Source organism: Anastrepha ludens, chromosome 3, assembly GCF_028408465.1.
Source record: "Anastrepha ludens isolate Willacy chromosome 3, idAnaLude1.1, whole genome shotgun sequence".
In the NCBI taxonomy this organism is placed as follows: domain Eukaryota; kingdom Metazoa; phylum Arthropoda; class Insecta; order Diptera; family Tephritidae; genus Anastrepha; species Anastrepha ludens.
Genome location: NC_071499.1, coordinates 28,719,342 through 28,742,724, shown reverse-complemented (window position 1 = coordinate 28,742,724; position 23,383 = coordinate 28,719,342). Strand labels below are relative to the sequence as shown.

The 23,383-nt window shown below is 36.3% G+C and overlaps 1 protein-coding gene across 1 annotated transcript; it reads left to right on the top strand.

Moving 5' to 3' along the window:
- Positions 1-9,118: 9,118 nt before the first annotated feature.
- On the top strand, positions 9,119-20,425 carry LOC128857434 (circumsporozoite protein). Its single transcript, XM_054093192.1, has 2 exons — positions 9,119-9,245; positions 19,191-20,425. Exons 1-2 carry the CDS (start codon positions 9,119-9,121, stop codon positions 20,423-20,425), a joined length of 1,362 nt encoding a protein of 453 aa, XP_053949167.1.
- Positions 20,426-23,383: the final 2,958 nt, after the last annotated feature.

Sequence of the window (23,383 nt, the reverse complement as noted above, 5' to 3'; positions counted from 1 at the left end):
AGGGTGGTTAATATAACGGTGGTCATGTTAAAAAGCAAAACTACTGCATCTGGGGATCAGAAAGCCCGCTTGTGATAGTCGAGAAATCAAAGCATCCTTAGAAGATGATAAGATCTTAGACGATCTTTGGTTTTAGCAGGATGGCCTGGAATTCCGCTATCGATCTTTCGGACACCAAGTTCGGTAATGGTTTTATCAGCCGTCTCGGCGATGTCAATTAGCCATCTCAGAGCTGCGATTTGACGCCAGTAGACTTTTTCGCTGTTCGCTCTTTCGAACAAACCAATAACACGTATACCGAAAATTTAATTTAAAAATATTTTTTTTTTCATTTTTGAAAAGGAACCACTATCCTTTAAAATTACAAATAATTTTTTTTCTTTGAAATTTTCAAAAGAAGCCGCTACATGAGCTACCCTTTACAATGACAAAAATAATTTTTTTATGAATTTTTTAAAAGTACAATAACAAAATATAGTTTTTTCTGAATTTTTGAAAATAAATCGCTACATGAACTACCCTTTTTAATGACAAAAATAATTTTTTTTTTAATTTTTTAAAAGTAACCTTTACATGAACTACCCCTTACGAAAGCAAAAATTATTTTTTTCTGAATTTTTAAAAATAAATCGCTAGACGAACTACCCTTTACAATAATAATTTTTTTTTTTTTTCGAATTTTTTAAAAGTAACCCTTACATGAACTACCCTTTACAAGGACAAAATATAGTTTTTTTTGAATTTTTAAAAATAAATCGCTAGACGAACTACCCTTTACAATAATAATTATTTTTTTTTTCGAATTTTTTAAAAGTAACCCTTACATGAACTACCCTTTACAATAACAAAATATAGTTTTTTTTTGAATTTTTAAAAATAAATCGCTATATGAACTACCCTTTACAATATTTAAAATTAAAAAAATTTAAAATCACAAATACAATTTTTTTTTGAAATTTCAAAGAGAAAGAGAGGTACTCTTTACAATGACAAAAATAATTTTTTTATGAATTTTTTAAAAGTACAATAACAAAATATAGTTTTTTCTGAATTTTTGAAAATAAGTCGCTATATGAACTACCCTTTACAATATTTAAAATTAAAAAAATTTAAAATCACAAATATAATTTTTTTTTTTGAAATTTCAAAGAGAAACAGCTACATGAGCTACCCTTTACAATGACAAAAATAATTTTTTTTTTAATTTTTTAAAAGTAACCCTTACATGAACTACCCCTTACAATAGAAAAAAATATTTTTTTCTCAATTTTTAAAAATAAATCGCTATATGAACTACCCTTTACAATAACAAAAATATTTTTTTTTTGGAATTTTTTAAAAGTAACCCCTACATGAACTACCCTTTGCAATGGCAAAAAATTAATTTTTTCTGAATTTTTAATAAGAAACCTCTACCTATATGAACCACACTTTACAATAAAAAAATTAACATTTTTAATTTATTTATAAAAAGAAATCACAACATGAACTTCCTTTACAACAACAAAAATGATTTTTTTTCCGAAACTTTAAAAAGTCACAACTGTATGAACTACCCTTTAAAATAACAAAAATCATTTTTTTTAATTAAAACAAACACTCTATAAACTACCCTTTACAATGTCATACGAACTATTATCGCACAAAAGATGGCTGAAATCTAAATGTCATAAGCTGAATTTTTCAAAATATTCATTTATGTTTCCTTTAAAGTTTCGTTTGTTCTAATGAAATGAAACAAATTGTCATTTATTTTATAACAAGTACAATTGTCTTAGGCACTTCTCAGCTGAATTCTGTGGACTAACACATTTCAGAAAACCTTTTCTGCCGGGGTGCAAAAACAGAATTTAAAAAAAATTTGCCTTTTCATTAAGTATGACAAAAATTAAACTTGGCTCTTAAAGGGTTAATATACTTTATGGGGGCACATACACATGTACACAGGCATATATTTTTACATTTAAGTGCGTGCTTAAATATCTTCATGTATGGGCTTATAGTTATATCTACATCTAAGCCTTTATTTCGAATTCAAGATTGTATCAATTTTTATTTTATTGCATAACAACACAAACGCACATCTTGAAAGCATTTTGCGCACTATATTCCAAAATTTATTTCCAATGCTCTGCTTAATTTTCCACTTTAGCTTAATTTGTGGATTTCTCGACAAAAATCTTTGGCGTTGTTTCCATCAAATTTAATGAATATAAAATCGAAAAGAATTTAAGTTTATCGCTTCCTATCAATACATCAATTGCGTTTATAGCATAAACGTACACTCCGCGACAAAACGATGGCACATACATTTTTCGTTAAATTTTGACTATTTTGGTTTTTGGTTTTTAATGTTCATTATTTTTGTCTAAAAGTATAGTTCGTTGTTTAAAAGGAACCAATTTTTAAACTTTATACAAAAGTTAGGAAAATTCCAAAAAAAAATTATGCCAATTCTACGATATTTTTTATGGAGAAAATAAGCAACGCACTTTAGGAAAAAAAGTTTAAGAAAATCTAACAAAAACCATATAAATCTAATTTCTAAATTTTGTACAAAGGCTAGAAAAGTTCCACAAACTTTTCATCTCAATCCATCTTAGAAAATAGACCACATAGACAAGGAAAAAAATTATAAAAAATCTAACAAAATTTTATAATAAAGTTATGAAAATTGTACAAACTTTTTATCTTAATTCCACGTCATTTTTAATGAAGAAAATAGGCAACATGGTTAGGGGGAGAGGGGAAATTATAAAAAGTCTAACAAAAACTATATAAATCGAAGTTCTACATTTCACGAAAGTCTAGAAAATTTCCACAAATTTTTCATTTCAATTCCACGAATTTTTTTTTTAATGGAGAAAATAGGCAACACAGTTAAGAAAAAAAGATAATAAATCTAAGAAAAACCATATGAATAAAATTTTTAAACTTTATTCATAAGCAAGGAAAGCTCCACAGACTTTTCATCTCCATTCCTCGATATTTCTTTTGTGGAGAAAATAGGCAACACAGTTAAAGGGGGAAAAATTTCAAAAAATCTGACAAAACCATATAAATAAATTTTTTAAATTTTATTCAAAAGCTAGAAAAGTTCACAAACCTTTCTTCTCAATTCAACGATATTTTTTCATACGGAGAATAGGCACCATAGTCAAGGAAAAAAATTATAAAAAATCTAACAAAAGCCATTTAAAGCGAATTTTTAAGTTTTATAATAAAGTTATGAAAATTGTACAAACTTTTTATCTCAATTCCACGTCTTTTTTAATGAAGAAAATAGGCAACATGGTTAGGGGAGAGGGGAAATTATAAAAAGTCTAACAAAAACTATATAAATCGAAGTTCTACATTTCACGAAAGTCTAGAAAATTTCCACAAATTTTTCATTTCAATTCCACGAAATTTTTTTTTAATGGAGAAAATAGGCAACACAGCTAAGAAAAAAATCATAAAAAGTCTAACAAAAACCATAAAAATTAAATTTTTAAATTTTATAATAAAGTTAGGAAAATTCCACAAACTTTTTATCTCAAGTCCACGAAATTTTTTTGTATGGATAAAATAGGCAACACAGTTAAAGGGGAAACAATTTCAAAAAATCTAACATTTAACCATATAAATGAAATTTTTAAATTTTATACAAAAACTAGAAAAGTTCCACAAACCTTTCTTCTCAATTCAACGATATTTTTTCATACGGAGAATAGGCACCATAGTCAAGGAAAAATATTATAAAAAATATAACAAAAGCCATATATGTAAATCCAATTTCTAAGTTTTATACAAAAGCTAAAATTTTCATCTCAATTTTACGAAGCTCTTTTATATGGAGAAAATAGGCAACACAGTTAAGAAAAAAAAATGATTCCACGACTTTTTTTGAATATGGATAAAATAGGCAACACAGTTAAGGAAAAAAATTTTAAAAATCTAACAAATTGTATACAAAACCTAGATTTCACGAAATTTTTGTTGATGGTGAAAAAAGGCAATTCAGTTAAGGAGATAAATTATAAAAAACTAACAAAAACTATATAAACCGAATTTCCAAATTTTACACAAAAGATAGAAAATTTCAATAAATGTCCAGCCCAATTCCACGACATTTGTATTTATAATATAATATTAATATATATATGGAGAAAATAGAGAACATAGTCAAAGAAAAAATTATAAAAAATCTAGTAAGATTTCTAAATTTTATACAAAAATTGGGAAAATTCCACAAAGTTTTCATTTCCAATGCACGACTTTTTTATGGAGAAAATAGGCAACATAGTGTGGGAAAAAATGATAGAAATTATAAAAAATCGAACAAAAACCATATAAATCAAATTCCTAAATTTTGTACAAAGACTATAAAAAATCAACGGGAATGCAACCGCAAAGTTGCACTTTATTGTACTAGGATTTAATAAGCTATAAAGCAAAAAAATTTGTTAAAAAAAATTATGGAATTTACTCCATTTTTATATAAATTTGAAACTTTGTTTTGCATAGTTTTAGTTAAACAGTTACCTATACTTTTTCACAAAATTAATGAACATTAAAAAAAAGAACAAGAAAAATTGTTAACAGTTGATGTGCTGTCATGTGTCAGGGTCTGTAAATATACATAAGTATGTGTATATATCCATAAGTATGCAAAATGTGCACCTACGTTTTTAACATCTTGACCACCCATTCCAATTCCATTCGCTTTTGGCGTTTTCCATGCTTCTCACGCCTACTACACAACTGACAGTAATTGCAAATTATTTTGACCATTGAAAAATGGCGTGCGACAAAAAATAAATTAAATTAAATATAAAAGTAAATGAAATTGGTATGTGTGTATGTATGTATGCATATATGTGTGGACATTTGGCAAAACAGCCTAAATCAATTTCGCATTTTTTAGCTTTTATGCACTAAATTTGCCGGTTTTTAAAATACCAGATATTCCATGTGCATATCTTTGGCTTAAAAATTCATTGAGAAAAGATTAAATTAAAATATTTCATTTTTCTATGAAATAATATGATTTATGGATTTTATTGAAACTAAATAAGTTTTGGCTTTGTATGGTTTTATGCCTTTTTTTGGGTGTTTTTGTGAAATAAGATTCTTATTTTTAGAAAATAAAAAAAAATGTCTTCACAAAAGGAGGATTTATAATTTTTGCAAATGGCGTCGTACGTCAATCATATTTCACACTTGTAAATCACGCATCTGCAGCATACAAACAGGCAAACAAAGGAACGCGTCAAAATAAAGATTGCCATCACTCAAAATTATTTCCTTCCTTATTTAGTATCTGGCATTGTCTAATTGGAAGGTATACAAATATACGGGGGTACTATATAATGACTTTTGTCGAAGCTGTCAAGATATTGAATAAGAGGAAACCGTGAAACACCTCCTGTGTACAGGCATTGCTCTATACAGGAGGTTTTTCACGCTCGCATTCGCCTTTCTTGACAGCATTGAAGAGGTCGCTCAAGTAGGGTTGCCGAAATGAATAAAATTCATTAAATCCACAGGTTGGTTCGAAGCCGACTTCGGATTGTAAAGGACAAACTTTAGTGGTATCGCAATGGGACCATTCAGGCTTAAGTGTGTTGGATGACAGCCACACACAACCTAACTTAACCTTATTCAGTAAAAAGTTTTTCAAAACAAAATTGGAAGACTAATTTTCCGTACAAAAAAAAAAAAAAACAAAACACATAAAGACCAAAAACTTCGGATGTGTCATTTGAGATGTGTTTATAAAAAAACTGAGATTATGTTGTTGATATACGAAAAAAATAAACACAATGCCACTTCGTTGCTATCTGACGACTAATTCGAATTCGAGAATTCGAGTGCCAAATCTCTCATGTGACGTAGCAACTGAAGTTCTCCTCACAATTTTCTATTTCACCACGGTTGAAGAGCAAACCTTGTAAATCTATCATCATACATGTGAAATGAGCGAACGGAATTCTTTTGCCGAGTTCCTTATGACGTGACAGCCGAAGTTAACCTCTCTTGCTTCGGATGGCCAAACCTTTTGATCTATCTGTCTGTACATTGCATATATAAATTTAGGAAGCCAGCCCATCAGCAGTTCCGTGACACAATACAGTACATAATCAAACGTACGGAAGAGTTTTATATGGAAAAAATAGTCAACATCGTATGAAAAAAAAAACAAGTTTTAATTGAGGTGATTTAGTGGGCTATAAAACTGAGTACCCAGAAAATTTTTATGAAAATTGTTTGCATTTTAGTGAACTTTGTATAATGTTTGGAGCTTTGATTTATAAGATTTTTGTTATACTATGAGAGCGTTAATCGGCCTGAAAAAAATCTAGTAAGAAAAATATTGCAAATATTGTAAAAAGGTAAAGTAAGCGCAAGGTTTTATACAGGGTGGACCAAATAAGACCTACTAATGTTAAACACAAATAACTTTTGCAATAATCATTTATTTTGGTTAATTGTTTTTATACATTGAGTATATTTTATGGAAATTATGTATGAAATATTACATAAGACAAATGTCCACCATTTTTCTCGATACAAAGATTGGCTCTTTTTAATGCGTTTTCCATTACATCACATACTGTTTCTGGTTGAAGGCTCAGTATTTCGTTTAGAATATTTTGCTTCAGCTGTCTAATGGTCTCTGGTGGCCATGGTCGAGATGGCCAAGGGAAATCTGAATTTTTAGAAATCACACGTTCGCCAAAAATTTAACGCAGCAGGTCCATTGTTTGCCTAGCAGTTGCTCCATCTTGTTGAAACCACAAATTAGGATACTGTTCCGTCATTGGTCGCAAAAAGTTTTCAATCAATGTTCTGTAAGAAGCTCCTGATATCGATTCCGGCGTTTCATCCTCATTTTTGAAGAAATATGGAACGTTAACTCTAGTGGCCATAACACCGCACCAAACAGTACATTTAGATGGGTGCAACTGATGTTGGTGTGCTGCCCTTGGATTTTCAGAGCCCCACAATCTACAGTTTTGTTTGTTGACATAATCTAATCGTGAAGGCTGTGGGAGCTGATCTGGAATTAAAATGTTGCCGATATTTACGCTGCGTTAAAACAATTGATCGTTGTCAAGAATAGAAAAACTCGATAATTTTTGCGCGTTGTGTTATACTGTAGGGTTCCATAATAAATTTCCAACAATTCAATTATAACCTACAAAAAGAGAAAAATTAATATGGCAAAAAATTATAAAAGTTATTTGTGCTTAACATTAGTAGGTCTTATTTGGCCCACCCTGTACATACAGATGTAGGGAGTTTTTTTTTGGATGCATGGGAACTATCGATAACTGTAGTGACATTTTTGTACAAGAGGGTTTGGCAAGTCTTAATGGATCGATTAACGGCAGAACAACGCTTCCAAATTGTGGAAATTTAGTTTAAAAAAAAACTGTTCACGAAGTTCATAACACGTAGTGTTGAAGAAGACTTTGAAATGTCCATTCGCCGTCGTTCTCACTTTGTCTGCTTTGACCTTCGACAACATGGAAAATTTTACGTAAGGAACTTGGCTTGCGTGTCTATATTGTAAAATGCAGCTCGTACAAGAATTGAAGCCAACTGATCACATTTTTTTGCTGATTGGGCTCATTTAGATTTTTTATTGGGATTTGATCGAAAAAGAAGTCAAAAATTAGTGTGTTCGTATGGACCATATAATAATTATTCAAAAAATAAACACTGTCAAATTATTTACCAGATTATAATAAAAATTCATTCCAACAATATTTCTATTTTGTATTCATTATTTCAAGATCTCAAGCTCTTAAAAAAGCTCCCAATATTTGGCTCTCAGATGCTGCTTACCACGTTTGGTTCCAAAAACTTTGAATTCCGTTGAAAAATAGGGCCGTTAGCAACTGCGAAAATATGCTTTGCCTCTTTAAGTTGATCATGAAACTCATCTTCATAAACAGAGATAAGAATTAGATCCGAGACGCATAGAGATCTGTAGACGCATAGAAAGTGGTCCGCCATCTTATCCTCCTGAACTGTCTGAGTTGCCTACCTTTTTCATGTGCTTCGCCCAAAGAAAGTGGCCCGACATCAGTCCGACCAGCTGCCTACAGTCCATTCTGCTTAATGACAGGAGGATCTGCGGATAAGTTGGCCTCAGAGCTCATCCTAGCTAAAGAGTATCGTTACCCATTATACCCACGTGAGCCGGAACCCATGTTAGCAATAGGATATTATGTCTACCGACATAGTTCAGTATGGATTATAGGACTCAACTACCCTAAAAGTGGTTGGAGGGCTGTCTAAGACCATAAGCGCAGCTTTGCTGTCACGCATATAGATCTGCCTCTCCAACTGTTTTCCACAACAAAATTCATTCTTTCTTGAACACCAAGAAAGTTAAAGACTGCAAAACCTTTACTATTTAGCCATTTATTTAGTAGCGACAACATCACTGCTAGACACCAAGTTCGCAAGATGGCGATGCTCGCTGAGTCACTGACCTTTCTTCGTCTACTTCTTCTCTTTTTAGGGAAACTTTTCCCTATATTTTTTTAAGACTTTGCACTGTCCAGTGGCTTACATGAAATTTATTTACCATTTTTCAGCTTTTCGTAGTAATTATAATACTTGTTTTCTCCAACTGTCATTTTGAGCGGTAGCATCAGCTTCTATTGGTAGTGGATTTTTGACAGCCTCGTAAACAGTTTATCGGGGTTTTCTGAAACCAAATTATAAATTTAACAAATCTTAAAGGCTTAGAGTTTAAGGCTTTGCATAATAAAGTCTTGAGCATTTCGTCCTTCGTGGAGTTTTCCAAGCTTGAGTAGAAGCAAGCTTTCTGTTTTCCACTCGCTTCTAAGTAACTGAATGCCTTTGGAACCGTTGAGGTCAAAATATGCATAAATTCCAGCATTCCAACACATCTGCGCATACATAAGCACTCGTGCCTGAGTTTTTAATGCTGAGGCTTCTCTATGCGTGCGATTAAAAATATGAGTGTGTATTTGTTAAATGTATGTGGCTACATTCAAGTATAGCTCGGCCATCAGTATGTGGATAAATGCGCATCTACCAATCTCGAGACCGAGCCCTTTTCCATCCACAATAGCCACATGTTGTCCGCTGCATTCTAATGAATGGCGATAAATTTCCCGGTGGCGATCACGCGAACGCATCCAATAGCCACAAAGAATCAAAAATCAAAGACGTTAAAGACGCTGAAGCCATGGCCAGGCTGATGGATGTCTGTGCCAGCCATTGTAGGTGAAGAAGAAATGCGCAAGCGAGAAGTGGTGGCTGAGAGGTAAAGGTGAGCAAACCGTTTATCGAGAAAAGTTATCAAAGATCGATTGGCAGTGGAATTCACAAGTGGCAAATGGAAGAGAAAAGCGACAGACTTTTGAAAGTGTGGGCGACAGACGTTGGAGAGTGGGGCAGGAGTGCGCGGCGAATGGCAGTAGAGAAATGCTGCTGCACGTTGACAAAGTTGCTGGTGTTGAATAACAATTCGCGCAACCGCAATAAAAATTAACACAACAACAACAATGCGTACAGCAAAAACATTATAATAAATTCATTCATCTTGCCTCGCCGCGTCGTCAAATAAAAAAAAAAAAAAAAACAAGAAGAAAAAACAACAGAAGGCGGCAAGCGCGGAAAACGTAACAGCAGCGACACACGACGCAGAGTCACGAATGGTCGCATAGCCATCTTCCATCAGCACAAAGAGCAGAACCAACTGCAGCCGGCAAAGGCAGCACCACAATCAAATCATTTGCTTTGAGGCGTTGAAGTTGTTTGCCGCAGACACATTTGACCGTTTGACTGATTTCGTATGGAAATGATGTCGTCGATTCCAAACAATTCAACATTTCCTTCATATATAAGTACTTACGCACCTCTCGTGGCTGCCGTCCCTGCTCTGTGCTTCTCGCTTTTGTCGGGTGTTTTTGCTGCAATTGTTCTTGCTCACTTTGGGTTGGACTTTGGCGGAGGGCGAGAGAGTGGCTAGTGGGTGAGATAGTGAAAGAATTTCGTTCTTTATCTCCTAAGGAAACAGTAAATATGTTCATACATAAATGAGTATACATTAAAGCTTTACGTGGGCGGAAAATATGGTTTCCTGATTAGCAAGATAAAGGAATGAAATATGAGGAATCACCAGAGAGAGGAAAAGAAAAAAAAAATGAACAGGATGTTCAGGACTTGTGACCTTAAAGCTTCGAAGGAAAAAGAATTTCATCGAATGAGTTCCACTCGATAAATTGTATTTCCATATGTTTTGGGTTTGATTTTTGGTGATGTAAAGGGTTGGCTCACTAACAGCTATGTGGTGCTTTCGCAATATCGAATGGATCGTACTGCATACGAAAACTTTTGGAAATATTGAAAAATTACCTCCCAAATAAGTGTTGCGTTGGTTAAAGTGGTGATTCTTCCAGTTTAACGGTTATTTACAGCATGACTATATCCAGCCTATGCGGTTTAAGAACTTTGTTAGGTTGTTGACGTCTAAACCAGACAGTTGCTCGAGATTCTCGAACAGCGGTTGGCCCAGGGTTAACATTCTGTACTTCCATAGGGCAGGGCATTCGCAGAGGAAATGGAAGATTACTTCTTTTTTCTTCGGTTGTTTGCAACTGTGATAGTATGTGTTGTGAGGGATGCCCATTTTGGAGGCTTGTTCTCCGATAGACCAGAAGCTAGTTATGACTGCCGTTAGTCTCCAGGCGTCCCGTCGTTTCATGTTTATCAATGTCGTCGATTGCTTGAGGCTGTAAGTGGGCCTTAACGTCCTGCTGGTTTTGCATTTCGTCTGGTCTCTCCGTCTATAATCTGCGATTCGAAGGTATTTTAGGGAAATTGCATTCTTGACTGCACCTAATGGTGTGGAAGAGCGTTATTCATAGCACATCCTCCTCTTGCCAGTTCATCTGCTTTTTCGTTACCTTCAATATTCCGATGTCCTGGGACCCAGATTAAGGAAACTTTATGATTTTACTACTTTATTCCACCACCATAGAGTTTATTGTAGCCGAACCCAGTGCCTGGATTGCAGCTTGGCTATCCGAAAGAATAGCGATATTGCCCTTAAAAGAGAAATCTGTGATTAGTAGCCTACAGGCAAGTGTTGCGTTGTTTCAATGGAAATAAGTTTTAGATGAGGCGTCTTTGCCACAATTGGTGATCAGAAAATCTGTAAGTAATTGTCAAGAAGCCAATACATGCCTCGGAGTGATAATTTAATGTCGGTTTAGCAGTGGTGCCATTTGGATTGAAAATGCTGCTGAAAACGTAGTTCTACTAACAGTGCCATAATTAAGGAGAATTACCAGGAGAAGCTCGCTCAAACACCTAAAAAGAGTGTAAGCGTCAATTATATTCATGTATAGGGTGGGCCATATAAAATTTGCTTTTTGAATCGGCTATAAAAAAAAAAACTAATATAATTAATATTTTTTCAAACTTTTTTTTTATTTTGAAGATTGAACATTGTCATTTATGACAGAAAAATAATATCGTTCAAATGACTCCCACGACTGGCTTTACAGTAGGCCATTCGATCAACCCAATTTTTAAGCACATTTTCGATTGTTTAGGTTCCAATTTCATGAATGGCAACTTCGATTTCGTATTTTAAAGCATCAATCGTCTCTGGATGGTTCGCATAGCCTTTGTCCTTAACGGCTCCCCACAAAAAATAGTCCAACGGGCTTAAATCACAGCTCTGAGGCGGCCAATTGATATCGGAATTCAAAAACGGTAGCCAAAAGTTCGAGTGTAACTTTGGCAGTGTGACAAACCAAATGTCGTCCATGTCATCCTCTTCAATTTTTGGAAACAACTCGTTGAGCATGTCACGGTAACGCTCGCCATTTACTGTAACCGCGGCTCCTCGCTCATTTTCGAAAAAAATGGCCCGATGATGCCGCCAGACCAAAAACCGCACCAAACAGTGACTCGTTGTGGATGCATTGGTTTCTCTACAGTAACATGTGGATTTCCTGAGCCCCAAATCCGATAATTTTGCTTATTGACGTAGCCACCGATGTGAAAATGAGCTTCATCAGAAAAGATGATTTTTCGGTGAAAATGCTCATCTTCGGTCAAACGATTTTCTGCCCATTGAGCGAACCGAAAACGCATTGGATGGTCATTAGGCTTCAGTTCTTGCACCAATTGAACTTTGTAAGCCTTCATACCGAGGCCTTTATGCAAAATTCTCCTCAAAGAGCGTCAAATGTTCAATTCTTGAGAACGATGACGAGTTGAGGTTGTTGGATGTTGACGCACATTTTCGGCTACAGCAGCAATGTTTTCGGATGTACGCACTGTAGGAGCACGTTCACGTGTTGTTTTATCCATTAACGATCCACTTTCACGAAAACGATTAACAAATTGACTGTCTTGTTGGCAAATCTTTTTTTTAAATTTCTCACAGTTTGAGTAGAAGATAGAAGACTCACCACTTTGGAAATAGGTTTTTAATATTTCCCAATTTTGTTCAAGCGTATAGCGTCCCATTTCGTAAATGTCAAACCTTTAAGTGAATTATGAACACATTTGACATGTCATTTGTGTTACCATTCTCAAAAAAATAGGTGGTTCAAAAGGCAAACGCTATATGGCCCACCCTGTACAAGATCATCCAATTTTATATTTGAATAATGTTTTTATTAAAAAAAATGGTTTCGAGTGATGGAAAATCAAGATTTTGACCTTTACGCGCTCCATTGCTTTTCATTTTGTATACTGCAGCTGTCTGGTTTACAGGTGTTAAATCGACAGGGTGATTAATTTTGTGCCACTTTTGTACATATATAACTATCGCACAAATTACATGATAGCGCCGCCTATCGTAGATTTTAGGTAAACATAAACACAAAGAATGAATTCCGCGACCCAAAAAACAATTAGGTACCTTAACTTTCCTCCAAAAGATATTGTTTAATCGAATTTTACTAAATTTTTCTGTATACAAGGTAGTTCAAAAACAGCAACTTTAAATATGTATGGGAAAAAAACCAGATCTATAGACCAAAAATTCTGTTGTGATTTTTATTACTTTTGGTATAGTCACACTCGTAAAATTTTATTGTAATGTGTAAGTGTCAAATACGTTTACAAAGAGAGTTGGCCAATAATATGAGCAGCGGGAATTTATGGTTTTTTTAAGTTATTAAAATGAGCGCCAATACTACTGCGTTGTTAATTAGTTGACCGTAACTGTATGCTGCGAAATTTTATGTTAACTGATTTCTATTTCATTATACATCAAGCAAATCTGATTTATTTAACAGGTATTTCTATTAAAATTTAAATCAACATCGAATGAGGAACGAGATGAATAAAAAATTCGGCGAAAGCTATCCATCTGAACAGTTAGCCTCGAGGTGCAAATAAATATGGGTAATGCACGAGCATAGCGAAGCATCTGCAAGCATTAACTGGAAGCTGAAAGATGTTTTTACTATCGATAGTGAAAAGTGAGCACACTAAGCTTTTTTTATTAATGATACTTAATTTAAATTCTTATATTTCATGTTCCTTCCTATTCACGCGAGTCTTCTTAATAAACAAAACTCAATCATTTTGTTGCTGCCCTGAGCCGCATAGAATTTGGACTATCAATCATAAGTAAATTCATTGACCCAAAAACTGGCAAACTGGCAAACTGGTTATGGGTCCATTGATGAGAAGAGTTAAAGAAAGCTGCTGGAGAAATTCAGCATAAATATGATGCCTTAGTAGAGATATGTTTTAAGTTAGTAAGAAATACATTTTTCAACATCATTCTATGAATAATTAATGAGTTTAAAATATTGCGATTTTCAAGCAACACTTTTGTGGCTACCAACAAATCAAAGCCAAGTAACGTTGCTGTGACAAATTGACAAAAGCAGAGATCAGTGAAATGCTATGAAGATGATTTTATGCTGAATATTAATATTTCTTTTTTCCCCAAGTTTCTTCTGTTGGTCTATGCGAGTTTATTTAAGTAGGGTCTTTAAGTTTATTTCGCTTAGTTTAAATTTTTAGTTCGACCTGTTTGTGACGCGAACGAAGATGAGGCAGAATCTGTGCTGTGTTTTATTTTTTATTGTCTGCCTGGCAGTGGTTTTGGTGAAATGTAGGTGCCTATTTATATTTAAATGCAAACACGGTTTTATTACCAAAAACACAAACAAAAAAAAAGTATATAGAAATTTTTTGTTCCAAAAGGATTTAGAAATCAGGAATAATGTGTCAATTAATAAGAGAGATGGACTTATAAAATTTACAACAAAAAAAAAAAAAATAGAAAAAAACCTTTTAAAAAGCGGAATATTGAAAAAGATTTTTTGAAAAAAGCATTTATTTCCTTCAAAATAGTGTTTTAGATCACCAGTCGGAAGGTGCTTGAAGGCAACGGCGCAAGTCTTTAGGAGGATTCGAGAAAATGCTTTACAGCTCCACAGGCAGTCAGCTAAAATGGGAATGGGATTTTTAGGCCACCAAGCGATCACAATTGTCGAACTCGGAATCGCTTCCTTCTGTGGAATATTATATTGAGGTGTGCGATAGATATGTGAAAAATTATATATTTTTCGTATTCCCTACAAATCGGTAAAGAATCTAACTGACCAAAATTCATGCGTAGTTTTAATTAAATATGAGGTGATCACTGATTCCGGATAGCAATTTAGATTTTCAAGATCATTGTTGAACCAAGGATTATTTTCCAAGGCAGCACAAAACTTAGGTAATGGAGGTGCACAAATGTTGATTAGAGAAACCAAAATCCTGTAGGAAAGAAATCACAATCCTACCGTTGATCAGTAAGGAAACCAAAATCCTAACAAAAAAAAAAAAGATATGACGACACAAAATATCAGATAATATTTACAGTACTTCAAATTAAGTTGTACATATATTTTCAAAAATATGCCCCTTTATATACAAGAATATTTCAATCAAAGGCTACATATTTTTATAGAAAACAAATCCTACTTATTTTCACAAACAAGAAGTTCTGATAAACCTTAAAGTGTTTAACTCACAAATTTCAAATACTATTTTAGTGAATATTTGATTCTTTTTATGTTCGTTGCGAATGCCAATTGGGAACATTGTTGTTGGAAACATTTTAATCGGAATTAAAAAAAAAGGGCACGCAGTCCATTAAATTTTGGTGTAGGTAGGTAGGGCAGCCGCAGGAGCTGAAAGGGTTGGTGCGTGACTACGTGAATGTAGGTTCGCATCTCGGTGAAACACCAAAATGAAGAAAAAGTTTTTCTAATAGCGGTCGCCCCTAGGCAATGGCAATCCTCCGAGTGTATTTCTGCCATGAAAAGGCTCCTCGTAAAAAAATATCTGTCGTTCGGAGTCGGCTTGAAACTGTAGATCCCTCCATTTGTGGAACAACATCAAGACTCACCATACAAATTGAAGAGGAGCTCGGCTAAATATCCATAAAGGGTGTATGCATAGCTAGGTGAAATGGTTGAAGTACCACTGTGGCACTCACCAAGTAGCGCTAAAGCGCCGTTTTTGATACCATTACGAGACTTCCAACAAGCAGATATCTTCAACCAGCTAGAGCTGTTGATATATTGAAGAAGATTGATGGTATTTAGGTCGGCAAACCGTCACAGGTTGTCGAAGAAAGCAGCACCCAGTGACGGTAATCGTCTAGATGCCAAACCCGGGCATTTACAGAGAAAGTCCGCAAAAGTATCCTTCTCTGAAAGGTCCCTATAATTATTAAATTATGAACCTAGCTTTTCCACGTGTGTGCCGATATTCCAATGACTAATAAAAACTGCTACGAGTTTGGAAATTGAATGGTGTGGAGTCGCCAGGACTTTCTGAGTCCTGCATCTATTGTACTGGAGGCCAAAGGGTTCTCGAAATAGCACATGTAGAAATGGAGCTTGTCGCTTCTGCGTTTTCATGAGAAATAAGTTGTGCAATTTCCATTTAACAACAGTCAGAGCGATGCCGATGGTCAGTCGACCACCTTCACAGCAAGCTAATCAGCAATTTCATTTCACTCCATGTGCCTTTGCCCTGGAACCCAAATCATAAAAATGTTACCTGCACAACCAACCTGGTATCCTTCTTAAATGAGTTGACTAGTTTGGATCTGCCCTATGGCGTCGTCTCAGCCTTGATCGCGGCTTGAATATTGGAAAACAATTTTAATATCTTCCCCGTTCCCACATTGCCTGAGTATTTTGCATACCTGAACGATCGCAAAGACTTCTGCCCAAAAAACAAAATTTTAGTGTTTTAAAAAGCAAGCAGAAGTTGCTTTTTGGTTTTTGATGATATTTTTCCCTAGGTGCTGCGCATTTCTTTCACATGACGAATGCATGACATGACATTTTTCCCCCCGAGCTGAGCATTGCATAGTTTAGTAACTACGAAACCAACTTACTGACGATCCAGTCAGCAAATAATTTAAATTTCGAGACGATGCAACCTCACTGGGTGGTCCAAATACAAAAATCTTTTTAACAATGAAATAAAATGAGGAAAGCTTAACTTCTGACAGTGTAAGAAGAATTTATTAGAAAGAGGTAACAATCCCATTATTTATGGTAGACAATTTCATTCGTGTCTCAGCTAGACTTGTCTACTATCGTTAAATCGCTGGTAGAATATTGTGAAAGTCAACATGCCAGAAATATCTGGAACTTTGTGTGGATTCCTTTGATACTTCGCTATGCAGAAGCTAGCAAGACTAAGGCCTCATTACAAGGCCGACTTACATTACATATACACATTTGGCGGAGTCCACCTCCTATTTGTGGCTTGCGTCTTGATGTTGTTTCACAAAAGGAGAGACCTACTTAGATTGCCAGCTAACCAGAGAAGTCTGACCAAGGATCTATTAGAAAAGGTCTAAGCCGTTAATTTATTATGACCATCTCCCATCAATTCAGTGAGCGGCAGATTAGGTTAGGTTAAAATGGTTGCCCAGAGAGGGGGCATACTTGGACGAAGAAATCAAATTCGTTCTTTGTGATAACATTTAAAAGCAATTAAGGAGGAATGAGGAATTTAATAGAACTGAAGGAGAAGGCAAAAAAACACTGGGCCATGGGCATATTCGGAAAGAGGAGGATCTTTAATTTTGTTTGAGCAATGCTAAGGGAGAAGTGGAAGATGTTGAGCGCTACATGTACAAGGTGGCGCAAAATTAATCACCCAATGGGAAGATTTATAATTTTTGCAAATGGCGTCAATCATCAAGGCGTCAATCAAATTGGACACTTGTGAACTAGACAGCTCTAGTATACAAACTGACAAGCAGTGGAGCACGTAAAGGTCAAAATAAAGATTCCCGTAACTCAAAATTATTATTATTTTTATTTCAGTAAAACAAACAAACATTCAAAAACAAAATTGGATGATTAATTTTGCGCCACCACCGTCTTACTCTGTAATTTGCGCTTCAACGATAAAACTGAAGAGTTGGAAAAAAATAGTCAAAAAACTTGTTAAAAAAACTGAAGAACTGAACTGAACTGGAGAGCCATGAAGTGCCTTCATTAAATTCTGGACTAAAGTACTCTACATATTTTTTTCATAATGTTTTTAAGTTATGGCAACTCTATCCGAAAATATGTGTGTTTTAAAGCTTTGCCAAACGGTTTTTGTTCGATACCAAAATCTGCCTTACTGAACTCCCATATTTTACTATTTTGAATTTTTTAGCTAGTTGGCAACACCATTTGAAAATATTTCACGAGTTTTTATAGAGAAATTAAATAAAAAGAGAAAACTTAAAAAAAATAAATAAATAATTGGCGCGTACACTTCTGTTAGGTGTTTGGCCGAGCTCCTCCCCCTATTTGTGGTGTGCGTCTTGATGTTGTTCCACAAATGGAGGGACCTACAGTTTCAAGCCGACTCCGAACGGCAGATATTTTTATGAGGAGCTTTTTCATGACAGAAATACACTCGGAGGTTTGCCATTGCCTGCCGAGGGGCGACCGCTATTAGAAAAATGTTTTTATTAATTTTGCTTTCACCGAGATTCGAACCAACGACCTCTCTGTGAATTCCGAATGGTAATCACGCACCAACCCATTCGACTACGGCGGCCTGCCGTAGAAAACTTAGTTTAACTATTTTATAAAGAAATAAAATTTTGATTTTCTGTTTTTGTATTTTTTGTATAATATTTTTGTACATTTGCGATGAGAAATTAAAATAGGAGTTCAATTGGTCAAGGCATGCAAGCATTTTATACCAAAGTTAATAGTGGAAAATAACATCAGGCAAATCACCATCACGACAACTCTTACAGGACAATATCCTTTTCAAGAAATTTTCCATAACCGAATTGCAAAGTGGCTGCCCTATATCCTCGATAGCTTCACGAATTCCACCTTTGAGGTCTTGAATCGACCCTGGGCTGTTGGTGTAGACCTTCTTTTTCACGTGGCCCCAAAGAAAATCTCAAGATCTTGGTGGCCAATTGTGATCACCTCTTCGAGAGAAAATACGGTCCGGAAACATTTCCCGTAAAAGATCAATGGCTTCGTTGCTTGTGTGGCACGTAGCGCCGACTTGTTGAAAATAAACGTTGGCCAGCTCAATACCATCCAATTCCAGCCATAAAAAATCTTTAATCCTTTCTCGATAGCGCAATCCATTCACCTGTAGCACCTGTTATTGGAAAACCCTTTATATTTAAAATATTTTCATTCTGCTCTAAAGCTCAAAATCATTTCACTTGGCAACAATACCGTAACCATTTTTTTACTTTGCCGGCAAAACGTACCGTTTAGGTCAAGTTAATCGATTGACCCCATTCGAGTTTTGGAATATCTAGAAGACCTGCCACGACACGCATCGATTAAATTTCCATAATCATCTTCACCAGCACTACAGTCTTGTGCTGACCATTGCTTTCATTCGATTCAATTTTAGTTGAGGAATTTTTCAATTTAAGTTTGTAGAAGACACGCGAACAGTAATAACTGGAATTTCTTATGGTTAAAACATTTAAAATCCCTCCAAAAAATAGTTATAAATAACATCCCACTTCTTCCTTTTGTCTTTCTTACCTTCAGCTGTAACGTCCACCGAAATCAATGGAAACGGCTCAGAAATTTAATTATTAAAAAAAATAATTGCAATTCAAAACGCAAACAAGTATTTTTACGTATGATTAATCCAATTTCTAATTCTTCTTTTCTCCATATTTTCAGCTGAAACATTCACCGAAATCGATGAAGATGGCAATGAGATCGAAGTTAAGCGCTTCTACATTGAGGGACGTCAATTAAATGGTGGTCGTCGGCAGTGCGTGGAGTCACGTAGACGTAAACGTTCCTACCAAGCAGCTGCGAACGATGAAACTAAGACAGATTCCTACACAGCGCCCACGGGTATTGACACCGCTATATCCATTGATGAAGAGGATGATGGGAAAGACGAACAGCCCATTGGTGTGGGAGGATTGCTAAGCGATAACCATAACGGCAACAATAAAAAACAGGGTATGGCGGAGTATAATGTTGATGAAGATGAAGATGACGAGAGCGAAGAAGATGAGGCTGTACTAAGTTTACCAGTGGTCGCACAAATCACACACGAAACTGGCGCTCAATCATCTGTGGCTCAATCATCTACTGGCGATAATGGCATCGTCATTGTACAAGGCAATATGCCGCCCAAGGTTAATTCACAAACTCATGCCGTTTTTGAATTGCGACCGGTTGAAAACGATAATGAAGATAGTAGTGAAGGATTGGAGGACGAAGCAGATGATTATGATGACGTATTGTTTGAGGAGGAAATTAATCCAGTGAGTACCTTTGCTATTTGGTCAACTGGGGAGGATAATAGTCCTTCGCCATATAATGGCAATAATGATGACTATGTAATTAGTCATAATGAGGATGATGACTTTGACAGCGACGATCAGAAACCAATTGAGAAGCCCACATCCAAACCCAAACCCAAACCCAAACCGAAGCCCTCGCGGAAGCCAACACAAAAGACTTCGAGGAAACCTTCAAAGAAGCCTTCGAAAAGGCCTAACGCGAATCGTTCTTCGAAACGTCCCAACACTTCGACTATCAAGCGTCGCGGTTCAGGCAACAAGAATACAAAACGTCGCCCACAATCCAATAAACGCGGAGATAATAGCGAAACGCTTAATCGTAAGAAACACAGACCCAACAACCTCAATGTAAAACAGAATCACTTGAATAAGATAGATAATTCCGACAAAGGAGAGAATACTTATACAAGAACCATAACCGAAACCCGCACTGGTACGCCGAATGATGAAAGGGATGTCAATTGCATCATTATAAACAGGACTACTTCCCCACGTCCATTCTTCGGTCTGTTCGGACGTAGCGCCAATGGTGACCAAGACCTAAACGACAAGCCCTACGGAAGGAGAAAGCGCATCAATTTTAGCATACCGGCTTAAGTTTGGATGGGTGTTAACACCTGAATAGTCGACTTTCTGTATGAATTATAATTATTTTAGATTTCGTATTTATTTATTTAATTATTTATTTATTTATTTATAAAAGAGAATAAATATTTTCTTCAAATGTCGTCTACTTCTTTTATATTAGATAGGCTTAGGATTGAATAAATTTTTTTATGGAAATGAAAATCTTTCTCATTAAGACATCGTTATGTCAAGTTAACATTAAGTCCATTGTACTGCACTCGGGTTCCCTTTAACTTTCTTTAAATCTACTCGAAATCCGAAGAAATTTGAGCAAATCTTGTGGTGCCAAAGAGCCAATGTGGTTGTTTCTTAACACATCAGTGCCAAAGACCTCAAACCTGATTCGAGCGAAGAAGGGGCAGACGCACAGAAAGTGGTCTGCCGTCTCATCTTCCTCTACACAAGGGAGGGCAAAGTACACTGTCTCCTGATGCCTACCTTTTCCATGTGCTTCGCCCACAGAGAGTGGCCTGCCATTAATGACATGAGGTTTTGCGACAGTCGGTCGGACATGACAGGTAACATCAGTTTAGTACATCTGCAGCCTCTCTCAGCTTGCCAAGCTCGCTTGTGGTAACCCATTTGCTAATCGTGGCCTTGATGGCTGCAGAAGAGAGTGGCAAAATGGGCTCCGGGCCAAAGAAGTTGACCTCAGAGCCCATCCTAGCTAAAGAGTCAGAGTCAACTACCCTTGAAGTGGTTGGAGGGCTATCTAAGGTCATGAGCGCAGCTTGGCTGTCGCTGCAAACACATATATATCTGCCTCTCCATCGATTTTCCACAACAAAGTTCATTGCTTCTTGAACAGCATACACCTCCGCCTGAAACACAGATGCATGCATTTCAAGAGAAAAGTGCAGTTTTGTCCCACTGGATTCCATGTAGCCTGGAGCCATCCGTGAAAATGCGGAGACAGGGGTTGCCGGGCTCATTTTCAGAGTTTGCCAGAATTGAGCCTCTGGCATCACCACACTCTCTCTTTTCAAGTAGGACTCTTGATGGCATGGAGTCGAGGGGCCTAGAGAGAATCGTGGGATCGAAGTCCATGCCTTCTCTGATGTCTAATGCCGGACAGGGGCCGCACCAGTTTCCATTGTGTTTCAGCCTGCAGATGGCCTTCAAGGCCTCTCCTTGGATAAAAGCATCAAGTGGTGGTAGACTAATTAGAGTATCTAATGCCGCGGCTGAAGTAGTCGGAAAAGCTGCGGTGCAACAGATGGCCACAGTGCGTTGTAGTCTCAATAAGGTCCTCCTGACTTCCACGAGAGAGTCTACTAATCCAGACCAATGATGCATAGGTGATAATAGGTCTTTCATAGCCGTATATATCCATAAAACTTTCAGTGTTTTGGATGCCTTTGATTCAACGGGGGACTTCAAAAGAAGTCTACTGTGGAGGATTACTTCAAGTTATTCGATTTCTTTGGATAGCTGGATTGTGATTCCTTTTAGCTAAGCAGAACGAGTTCATCAAGCTTCCTTCTTCTGGTAAAGAGGACAATGCCAGTTCACTCAGAGGTTCACTATTGTCTTTACAACGGCGATAGGTTTTAGAAAAATGTTTTCTATTATTAGATGTGGTCATCAAACATACGACTAATCAAAAGGCAGCTAGACAGAAACTCACTGGGCTACAGAGGCCGCATTCTCACAGTAATCGCTCGTGTATTCTTCAAGCAGAAGCTTCATATTCGATGGATATGTGGTTTCTCGAGAAGAGTTCTACGGAATATTTGGGATCTTGTGTGCATTGGAGACATCGAATACCGAAATACCGTTGATGGAATGTATGAGCTTTACGATGCAAATTAAAGTCCAGTGGCTTAGCTCAGTGAGTTTTGCAATTGAAATTTGCTTTGGAAATAGCAATTATCGACGGATATACCTTCACTTGGTATTTTCCAATTGTTTTGTCTGACTCGATAACCGCTTAAGCAATTTTGGCAGAGTTTCTTTCTTGCACTAACCGAAAGTTCGACGGACCAAGTGAAGCCAAGTTCTTCTCCAATTGATCTTTTTAACGCAAAGCAGGTCTTTCTCCTCCTTTGTTAACACCAACAGGTACTGAACTTTCAGAGCTGGAGCGTTTGTATTCATTTAGGCGAGGTGACCTAACCAAGCGGAATCGCTGGATTTTTATTCGCTGCACTATTTCCATGTCACCGTAAAGATCACACAGCTCATTATTTCATCATATACCGTATTTTCCAACGTGGAAAGGTCCAAATATCTTCCGCAGAATCTTTCTCTCAAACACTCCAAGAAACGCCTCACTTGATGTTGTCATCGTGCAAGCTTCTGCGCCGTGCAATAAGATAGGTAAAATGAGAGCCTGAAAAAGTGTTAGTGTTGTTCGTCGAGAGAGGGCTTAGTCCACAGTTGAGTTTAGTCGATTTCAAGGCTGAGATTATTATCGGTGGTTTCTAAATGAAATAAGTGTCTTACTGGTTCAAAATCAAAACTGTCAGCAGTGACATACATGCATAGGTTCCGATTCGTGAGAGCGCTGACTGCTTGTTTGACGACATTAGGTACTTCGTCTTGTGCTCGTTCACCACTAGGCCCATTCGCTTCGCTTCTTTATCCATCTTAGAAAAGCAGAACTAGGTGAACGGTTGTAAAAATATCAATATATTACACGCTAGCCGGAGTAAACGAAAGTAAGTGGTGGTGAGGTCTCTCTCCCACCAAAAATTCGACTTCGGAATTGCACTCCTTTACATGGCAACAGCAGTAGATGTTGCAAGGCCCAAGGTTTTCTTGCCTAGCTCCGTCCATCGCGTCTCTTGAATGGCGGTGATGTTAGCCTTTGCTCTTATGGGCGCATCAAAGAGCCGGACAAAGGGAATTTCTCCATTGAGTGAGCGGAGATTCCAGGTGCATGCCTTCAAGTCATAGTCCTTAATTGTTTACCACGTGAAAGTAATA